Source organism: Nycticebus coucang, chromosome 2, assembly GCF_027406575.1.
Source record: "Nycticebus coucang isolate mNycCou1 chromosome 2, mNycCou1.pri, whole genome shotgun sequence".
Lineage (NCBI taxonomy): Eukaryota > Metazoa > Chordata > Mammalia > Primates > Lorisidae > Nycticebus > Nycticebus coucang.
Genome location: NC_069781.1, coordinates 108,233,015 through 108,242,921, shown reverse-complemented (window position 1 = coordinate 108,242,921; position 9,907 = coordinate 108,233,015). Strand labels below are relative to the sequence as shown.

The following is a 9,907-nucleotide window of genomic DNA, read 5'->3' as shown; positions in this document are numbered from 1 at the left end:
GGGCGGAGATGGTTCAAATTTGGGTGGATTCTGTTAGGGTTTATATGAGGTGAGGGCATGGGGTAGAAGCTGGCTGAACTGTCCTTCGGGAGAAACCACTCCAAGGCTATGCCCCTTAAGAAGATGTGGAAGCAAGTAGGAAGAAGAGAAGGCTGGTGGGACCTACTGGCATCAGGGAAGGTGAAACCAGGATAAGGGTCATGATACTGGTATTGTACACAAAGCAATAGAAACTGAGATCCCTGGTAAGTCCCTTCCTTTCACTGGGCCTCAGTTTCCCATCTGAGAAATAAAGTGGTTGAACAGGATGATACACAGCCACCCATTGAGGGAGGGGTTCTCTGGGCCTACTTGTGGGCAGGGGCCCAGCAGGGCTGCCCAGGCCTCTAGAGAGAAACTGGCTTACCTCTATTTGCTTAGTGGGAGGTAACTGGCTGCTGGGCCCACTGTCTCTCCATCCTTCACTAAGAAGCTTGCTCACTGGATAGGCTGGGATGGTACTGTGCTTACTGGGTCTTTCACCACACCTCTAAAAAGCCATTTTGACTCATAGCACTAGCCACTCAGGGACTCTGAAGCAACTGAAAGCCCCTGAGGCCAACTTCTTTCGGTCCTAATGATGACCCTAAGGTTCAGGCAGTCAAGCCACAAGTGGGGAGGAGAGGCAACAGGCTTTTAGGATTTGAGTCTTGCCAGAGTAAGACATTCTTTGTTCCAACCCCAGCCAAATGACAAAGGGTCTTGGACACCTCAGAGGTCCCCCAAAGTCTGATGCAGGTGCCAGGAGCCTAGGACCAGACTGAATGCTTCCCTGAGAGCTTCAGGAGCTGGAGGAACTATATCAACTTGGAGAGGAGCAGGGCTTTAGGTGTGGTAAGCCTTATTTATCAGGGAGGTGAAGACTGAGGCCCCAAGTAGAGCTCACATAGGAAGTAGAATTGGCCCATGACACCAGCTGAGTGCCAGACTTTGGCAGTTGTGGATGGAGCTGGAAGTTAGGAACTATGACTTCCTAGAGAAGGAGGAAGATAGGCAGATTCCACACCTCCTCCCTATATTCCTGCCCTCATTGCCTGGAGGAACTGTCCTTTCACCAAACAGAACTTGTGGGGTCCTGAAGGTTCAAGAATCCCCCTCACAGCTTCCCTGGAGCCAAGTGTCAGCATCTCCCTGGACAGGTCAGAGAGAGGCAATGAGAGAGGCAATGTTTGACCAGCAATGGCAGGGCAAAACAGAGAAACTCAGTCGAGAGTTCAGCTTTGGTTTCATTCACTCCATGGTTTGGGTTTCTCCTCTCCTAATGATGAAGGGAAGGATCTAGAGAAGGTCCTGGCAATTTCCTCAATTATGTTGGAGACTTTTGAGGCTCAGGATGGAGCCAGGTCTCAACAGAGTTTGGTCCCCAGACTCTCAAAGCACTCCTGACCACAGATCCTCTCAGTAACAGTTTCTTGACAGTAGCAAGCTGGGAAAAGGCAAAACTCGCCCTTTCTTTTTCCTCATATCCATTTCCTTCTCTAACCAGAGGGACATAACCCAGTCCACAGCGTCCTGGGGTTACCAAGGAGGATGTGTCCACGCATCACTTGAATTTGCAATTCAGGCAAATCCTGGCTGGAAAAGTTTGTCCTCTCAGGACAGCTCGGGAGAAATGAGTCCATGCCTGGTAAACCGAGGAGAGGGTGGTGGTGGGGCACACAGGTGAGGCTGTCCAACACTCTGTGAGTTGCAACCCTTCATGCTGCTGCATCCCTGCTGCGGGTCTGCTGGAGCCCTGCGCCCTCAACAGGAGGCTGCGCATGGCCACCTCCTTCCCAGATGAACTGCGTGCGTGGCCTTCGCCCCTCCTCTTCCCGACTTCTCTGGTGCTCCTTAACCGCTGCCCAGGCCACTCGCCTTCCTAGCTGGCCCCTTTCTTTCCTTTCGCCTTCCCTTACCCAGCCAGCCTCTGTGCCCTCTGGCTCTCTTGCCTCTCTCGATCTCTTCTCTATGCATTTCTCGGTGGTGTCCCTGGCACCCTCACATCACTGTCTAGTATTTTGTGTGGCCCACTCTGTCTCCTTCTGGTCCCTTTCTCACCTCTCTCTCTCGATCCTTCCGTCTCCTATCTGGAAGGGTCTTGTCTCCGGAGCTCTCCCGCTCTCTCCTTCATGGGCGTGCGCTCGGCTCAGTCTCCCTGAGTCTTGGTCCGTCGGCCCCTCTCACAAGGCCCCCTCCTGCCCTCCTCCCTCCCTTCTGGGTTCCTCGCTGCAGCTAGGGGGGCGGTGGTGCTGGGCGGGGCTGGCCGAGCGGGGCGGGGCGGTGACGCGGGGCCGGCCGGGCTAGAGGCGCGGCGCCGCGCGGGGCGGGGGCGCAGTCCCGGGTCCGACCGGCCGAGCCCCACGCGCCCCGCCCGCGCCCTGCGCCTCCGCTCGGCCGGCGGGGGAGGGGGCATGAGCCGGCGCCCGCTCACCGCCCGAAGCTGCAGGCGGGCCTAGAGCCCCGCGCTGACCCCGCGCGAGCTAAGCCGCCCCTGCCTCCAAGCCGCGGGCGCAGCCTAGGGCACTAGGATGCAGCGGCCGGGGGAGCCGGGCGCTTCGCGCTTCGGCCAGCCCGAAGGCTGCGCCGACCACCGGCCACATCGCTACCGCAGCTTCATGATCGAAGAGATCCTCACCGAGCCGCCCGGGCCCAAGGGCGCCGCGCCCGCCGCTGCCGCTGCTGCCGCGGGAGAGCTGCTGAAGTTCGGCGTGCAGGCGCTGCTGGCGGCGCGGCCCTTCCACAGTCACCTGGGTACGTGTGGCGGCCGCAGGGCCGCGGGCCAGGCTTGGTGGGAGAGAGAGAGCAACATCGCCGGGGGCACCCGGAGCTGCCCTCATCCTCCACTCCGGCTCAGTCGCCGTCCGGGGGAACCTGTCTGGGCGCAGGCTCTGGGATCCCTCTCTAGGCGCGCTCCAGCTTGGAAGCCGAGAGTGCAGGCACCAGGCCGCACAGAAACCAGGCCTCGTGCCCCTCAGCCAGGCCGAGGAGGGCGTTCGCTCTCTCATTCACGGCCGCCCTAGGGCCTTCAGACAGAGGACCCTCAAGCCCGCATCCCCATCACAGGCACGACCAGACTTCAGATCACTTCGGATGAAGCGACCTCAGGTCGTGGGCGCCTGGGCTTGCGCTACGGAGGGCTGGCCGAGAGGGGCCAAGGCTGCCCCAAACAGGGAGGCCAGGACCTCTGAGGAAGAGGCCTGCGTCCTGGAGTGCTGATGCTGGCCCAAGCCGTTTTGGAGCTCCGGGAGCCCAGTGCGTTCCATAGGGAGCTTAGTGGGGTCTTGGCTGGAGTATGGGCCTGTATGGGCCTTACCTAGGGGCAAGAGGCCTGACTGTAATGTTTGGGCAGTCTGGTCCTTCCACTTCCATGTTGGCTGGGCTTTTGTGGGGCTTAGGTTCACTGCTCAGACCTTTCTAGCCTCTGTCCTTTCTCTATCTTCCTTGGCAGGGCTTGCCCTACCCTGGTGGAGCCGTCTGGGTCTCTCTCACCCCTGTTCTTGCCTTTGCCTATCTTGTTCTCCACCCATCCATCTACCTCTTTCAGCTGGCTTCTCTCTCTGAAGTTGATCTGCCTCCCTTCTCCCATCTTTTCTCCACCCACCCACTGCTAGTTTTCCTGTCCACATTTTCTCACATCTTGGCCTGGGGCTTGTGGACTCCTTAGGCAATAGAATCCACCTGCAGTGAGATGCTTGTGGGAGAAAGGAGGCTCCTACGCTGTACCCGGGACATCAGTCTAGCAAGCCACTTTCCATACACCAGGCGTCCTCAAACTGCGGACCGCAAGCCACATGAAGTGGTGTGAATTGTATTTGTTCCTGTTTTGTTTTTTACTTCAAAATAAGATATGTGCAGTGTGCATAGGAATTTGTTCATAGTTGTTTTTTTAAAAACTATAGTCCGGTCCTCCAACGGTCTGAGGGACAGTAAATTGGCCTTCTGTTTAAAAAGTTTGAGGATGCCTGCTTCCACTTCCCACCCCAGCTAGCGCTTTGGGTCCTGGGGTAGCATTGCCAAGTGGTTCTTTCTGAGTCCATCTGGGACATAACGTTTAGGTTGCCTTTCGCCTCCATTGCTTTGTTGTTAATAATTCGTTTGAAGCGGGCAAAAAAAAATCATTTTAGAACTAAAGAAAATGGAAACATCTTTACGCGGAAGAATCTAAAGAAAGAATACTACGGGAAGGACAATTTCTCTGTAATCGGGTGCTTTGGAATTTCCGGCAAGCACCCCAGCCCTCCCACCACATATGAGGCCTCTGTCGCCTGGCTGCTGCTGGCGCTTGTGCCACTCACAGAAAAGCAAATGTGCACACTGCATTCGTATTCTTCTTTTTCTAGCGCAGTAATGCTGGTTTGTTTGGGGCAAACGCCCATTTTCTTAACTAGCTGTCAGTTCTTCTTAGTTTCCTTTTTCCATGAAGGACACACAACACGCTTCTTAGAGCTGCAAACTTCTTTATGGGGAACCCCAAAATCTCAATGGTGGCTGGGGCCCAACGACAGAGCACTGAGAGGGAGAGGTCCCCTCTCAGACTTAGGGGACACCAGCGTTGAGGAGGATCTCCCTTGGCCCGTGGTGCAAATCCTCTAGGCCAGAGGCGGGGCGTAGAGGTTTGCGCTAGGTGGCACTGGCCGAGCGCCAGGACCCCCGCGGCGCACTGCGCGGCGGGCTCTGAGGCAGAGGAAAGCGGCGGGAGCTCAACGAGCTCTCCACTCTCTTTCCTTGCAGCCGTCCTGAAGGCCGAGCAGGCTGCAGTGTTCAAGTTCCCTCTGGCGCCGCTTGGATGTTCCGGGCTGAGTTCCGCGTTGTTGGCCTCTGGACCCGGGCTGCCCGGCGCCCCCGGCGCGTCGCACCTGCCACTAGAATTGCAGCTCCGCGGGAAGCTGGAGACAGCAGGCCCTGGGGAACCAGGCACCAAAGCCAAGAAGGGGCGCCGGAGCCGCACTGTGTTCACCGAGCTGCAGCTGATGGGCCTGGAGAAGCGCTTCGAGAAGCAGAAGTACCTCTCCACACCAGACAGGTAGTGCGGGGCCAGTCTGGGGCCAAGGGTATGGGAAAGTGGTTACCTGCCCCGCTGATGCTGCCCCCTACTCTTTCCAGAATAGATCTGGCCGAGTCCCTGGGTCTGAGCCAGTTGCAGGTGAAGACGTGGTACCAGAATCGGAGGATGAAGTGGAAGAAAATAGTGAGTGTGCCTAACGGCTTCTTGCCTCTTCAGCTTTCTGGGTCGCGTCCCTGTGCCCTGCAAACTAGTTCTCCTCTTGCTTTCCTAGGGACTTCTGCCCAACCCTCTGAATTTCTTTAGTGCCTAGTGTGCACGAGGACCTTCTAGTCTCTCTGTCCCTCGGGTGCCCTAGCTGAGCCAACAATCCTTCCTGTCCCCCTGTATCCGCAGGCTTCCTGGCAGTCTTGAACTTCTAAGCCACCTCTCCCAGGAGCAGGCGCTCAAATGGCTGCCGTTGCCTCGGGCTGGGAAGGGCTTCTGATTTCCTCCTTGGCCGCTCCAGTAGCCCTCGGGCTCAGGGCACAGGAGTTCCCGGTCCATGTCTCCGCTCACCTTGGTGCTGGTCATCCTTCCTGCAGGTACTGCAGGGCGGTGGACTGGAGTCCCCCACCAAGCCCAAGGGACGGCCCAAGAAGAACTCTATTCCCACCAGCGAGCAGCTCACAGAACAAGAGCGCGCCAAGGAAGCGGAGAAGCCAGCAGAGGTGCCGGGCGAGCCAAGTGACAGGAGCGGCGAGGACTGAGAGCACCGCACAAGGTGTGGGACTCGGGATCCTGGCGCCTTGCGCGGCCCACTCAGCCCTCGAGAACCCACAAGCTGGCCCTTCCGCGTCCAAGCCGTTTGCGTTCTAAACGTTTTATTATTACCTTGAATGCGGACAATTAAGGGCCCAAGAAGGACACAGACCCTAAAGACAAACCCAGGCCACAGCACACTCCTGGGCCCTGATCTTCGAGACGGGTTCAGCGCAGCGAAAGTTAGTGTGTCAGCTCTCAGCTCCGCGGTGACAAGCGCTCACGCGCATTCACGCCCCGCTCCTTGCCTGCACCCCTACCCCGTTTTGAAACGGCCCTCCAGAGCCCGACGCCTCCTGGCACACTTTGGCTTCTGGGAGTCAGACCAGTGGCTGAGCGCAGGCCACCAGGACCTGGACAACCCATAGGCTCTGCCTGGGAGGCTGGGTCCCGGACCGAGCTGGGGTTCCTACCCTTCTCTTGCGAAGACAGTGACTCTTTTTCCAATAAAATATTTTATGACACAAAGGAGCTTGATGCAGCAGGTTCTGAATCCTCAGGGTGTGGGGGGCGTGGCAAGGTAAGATGGGCGATCTATGTCATTCTCCCCCTATGTCCAGCCAACCTGTGCCCTGCTTTACCAGACCCACCTATGAATGGTGGGTGGCTCAGTTGCTGCAGGGTTCTAGGAATGTCTCCACTCTGAGTGTGAGGGGCCAGTCTAAACTTTCCTTCCAGTCTATAGCAGTCAGGCTGCACAAAGGCTGTCCAAAAAAATAGGCACTGGAGGCTTACTTGGGGTCTTGCTCTATAAGTGGCTTGGGGTCATGAGCCTCTTCATTGTTGATTCAGTCTCCTGAGACTTGAAGGACTCAGGGTAAGGTCCTTAAGATGGTCTTGACCAACGCTTTATGAGGTGGATGGGTGGCTGAGGATTCAAGGTTGGAAGGGGTTTGGCCACCAGTGGCCCCTTCCTCCTTGCAGCAGTGCTGCTGCTCCAGAGTTTGCACATTTTCTGGTACAGTGGGGTAGAGGCACCAAGTCCCAGCTGGACCCAGGGAAGGCACATGACTGAAGAAAAGAGAAGACTACTGGCAAGATGGTCCCTCCCAGGGGTGCAGCTTGGCAGCCCCTGCCAACGGATGTCATTTCCTCATGGGAAATGTCTCAGTTGGTTTTAGCTGTCTAGGCTAGACTCAGCCCTGTCCTTGTGCACTCTATGTGAGATGACGAGAGTATGGGGCTGGAAAGATGGCCACTTTACCGGTTAAAGCTTAGGAAGATGATGCAACTTGGCCATGCAGAATTCCAAGCAGGACCAGGATTTTGAAGCCAGGTTCTTCCAGGCCCAAATACAAGGGAAGGGGGACACTCACCCTCAGCTGCAGGCTTTGTGTTTCAGACTGTAAAAAGACCAGTTACGCCCCCCCCCCCCACAGTAGAATCACCTTCCCTTTCATAGCTCAGACTGATTGTCCCTTCCTGGAAGCTACACTTGGACTGCCCCTTTCTGGCATCTCCAACATCAAGGACTGTGAAAGGGGGTGGGGGGAAGAGAGAGACAGAAAGAGAGAGAGCGCTCCAAAGAGCACTTTCTGAAGGCTGTAGGCCACTTCTGCACCCTAGTTCTGCCAAGTGTCTGGGAAGCCAGCTCTTTCTAGAGCTCAGGGCTCCTAATTCATCCTTGCAAACAGCTCTCAGATTAGTCGCCCGCTTCCCCTGAGGGGCCCAAGAAAACCTGTCCCACTCTGGCTGCCCGAAAGGAATGAATCAACAGTATGTGACTGACTGTGCCCACTAATTCCTTCCGGCCCTTGGGGTTATTACCAGGTCTGTTTAACCTCTCCATTCTACAGTAACTTTCCTGCACTGGGCCCAGGAACCAAGTGACTTTGCACTGCTGAGTTTAATCCTCTCCATTTTGAAAGAGAGAAAGTGAAGGTCCAACTTCTGTCCCTGGGGAGTCCTAGGAACTGAGATTACAGCTATGCTTTTGTCAACTATGCAGAGTTGTAGAGGAAAAGAACTTGCCCTTGCGGGACAGTTGAAGAAGAGAAAGGAAGGAGATCTGACCTGTATCAGTTACAGTTCCTTCAGGATCCTCTAGTTTTATTAAATGTAAGGAGGGAGACCTGGCTTAGACAAATTAATTGCCCTGTGCATGTTGGGTGATTTCCCAAGACAGCTCCTCACTGTACTGGACCAAGTGGTCTTTGTAGGACCAGGGTCCACTGAATTCGGAGTCAGAGCACAAGGATCCCAATATTTCAGCTTGTGCAGTCCTCTCCAAGTACAGATGGGGAACCTGATGCAGGGAATCTGGTCCCGAGGTCACCTGTGGGTCAGTGGGGAAGCTGGGCCTCAAATGAAGGAGTCCAGATTCCAGCGTAGGAACGGTGGGAGGGGTGAAGTTTTTGTCACTGTCTGCGCCTGTGTTTAGCGCCCAGGGAATGGGTAGACCTCAGCAGCAAACCGAGCCTCCGAGGCTAGGGAGGAGCCTCAGGCTGCGCGCTGGTCGCGTCCGGGTGGCTTAGGGTTGTGTGGTGAAGTTCCTAAGAGCCGACAAAAGCTCCAAGCCGGCTTCGGGGAGGAGCTAAGGCACAGAGGCAGACAGCTGCCTACCAACTTGGAGACTCCTCTGCCGACCGCAGCCCGCAAAGCTGCGACTCTAAGCCAAGGACCCCATTTCACCCACCCAGGTGAGGCGGTCTGCTGGACTGCGCGCGCTGGGACGCGAGCTCCCAGGCGCCGGATCTGAGAGCCACCGCGCACAGGCCACCGGACGCTGAGACCCCTTCCCTGCCCCCTGCAGCTGCGCCCTTCATTGACGCCCGGGTCTTGAGGAAGTGAAGGTCCTTGGATACCCGCGATGCGCAAGTCTCTTTACAGCCTCGAGGTCCTAGAAAACAAAATTCAGAGATGGCGCGAGCAGCGGAGGCGGTGGCTGTGCTTCCCGAAGCCCCCAGGCCAGCTGCCGGGAGAGGGACTGGGCTTGTGAGTCTCGCGAGAGCTGTGGCCCTGGGGAAGGCGGGGAAGCGTCGGCGACCGGTAGGCCCTGGGGACGCGGAGGGCTGGGAATTAGTCTGGCAGCAACACTAGTCAACAGGCGCGAAGTTTTCGTTTACTGGGCTTGGGCAGCAAAATAGTCTTTGAGAGAAGATTGGCTGAATGGCCTCAGCCTGAAATCGGAGGAGGGTCGCATCTGACATTGTGTGATCTTAACCCTAAGCAAATCGGGATTCTGGTCCTGGAGTTGTTTGGAGAGAGAAACTTCGGGCGGCGCTCAGCTCTTGGGTCTACCCCAAGAAGGGCCAGTCGCGGCGGGCCTGGGGTCGGCTCAGAGCCTTCAGCTTACTGCTGGCTCCGCGCAGAGTGCTGGCCCACCAGGACCTAACCGGCGCAGCCGGAAAAGGGGACTCCTCTCTCTTCCCCTGGCTCTCCACTTTTTTTTTTTTTTTTAAAGGAGCCTTGCTCCCTTTCGCTGTTCTGGAGTCTCCTGGAGGGTCACTGCGGACCCCGGGCCACGGTTAACCTCCAGGGAATCCCAGGTTTACATCTCCTGGAGCCGGAGTGGGCCCTCTGTTCCTACTGGGTGGACCCTGGGAGCAAGGTCGGTTGGAAGTGGCGAAATGCTGGCTTCTCAACCCAGAGTACCACTACCGGGCCATCTTCCTGGAGCTCCAGTGTCCGGTAGAAACCCGGTGTCTCCTCAGTTTTCCGTTGCCTGGCTTCCTGATTTCATTTCTACATTCCAGGGGGCCCCTGCTCCAGAAGTGACAACACTGGAGAGGGAACTCAAGAAACATCTCCTGCGCCCTTGGGTTCTCCTGTCCACAGCGGGAACCAACTAACGCTGGAGTCTTTGCCCCAGCAAGTCCAGGCCCAACTTCTCAATGGTTCATGCCCCACCCCTCATCTCAACATAGGACCCAGGTCTCTCTGTGGAAAGAAACTTCTCCTACACCATCTCCCAGCCCCACTTAAGGGAGGTAAAGAAGCTGGCTCTCCTCACTTTTGGCAGATGTGCAGGGCAGAAAAGTGTCTTTGTCCACAAGGCCAGTACCTGCAAAGTCTGCCTGGCTTTGGATCAAGCTCACCACTTCTGTTCTTGTTCCTGGGCTTCTGGTAACTTCCTGCACCAGA

At 56.7% G+C, this 9,907-nt stretch overlaps 1 protein-coding gene across 4 annotated transcripts; it reads left to right on the top strand.

Moving 5' to 3' along the window:
- The first annotated feature begins 2,312 nt into the window (after positions 1 to 2,312).
- Positions 2,313 to 6,285, top strand: BARX1 (BARX homeobox 1). Of its 4 annotated transcripts, none has more exons than XM_053563307.1 (4): positions 2,313 to 2,772; positions 4,753 to 5,044; positions 5,130 to 5,209; positions 5,608 to 6,285. In XM_053563307.1, the coding sequence occupies exons 1-4, from the start codon at positions 2,550 to 2,552 to the stop codon at positions 5,751 to 5,753; spliced, it is 741 nt and encodes a 246-aa protein (XP_053419282.1). In that variant the 5' UTR covers positions 2,313 to 2,549; the 3' UTR covers positions 5,754 to 6,285. The 4 variants fall into 4 exon arrangements, with proteins under 4 accessions (XP_053419282.1, XP_053419277.1, XP_053419285.1 ...); XM_053563302.1 differs by having other exon boundaries at positions 5,125 to 5,209; XM_053563310.1 differs by lacking the exon at positions 5,608 to 6,285 and adding an exon at positions 5,420 to 5,590.
- Positions 6,286 to 9,907: the final 3,622 nt, after the last annotated feature.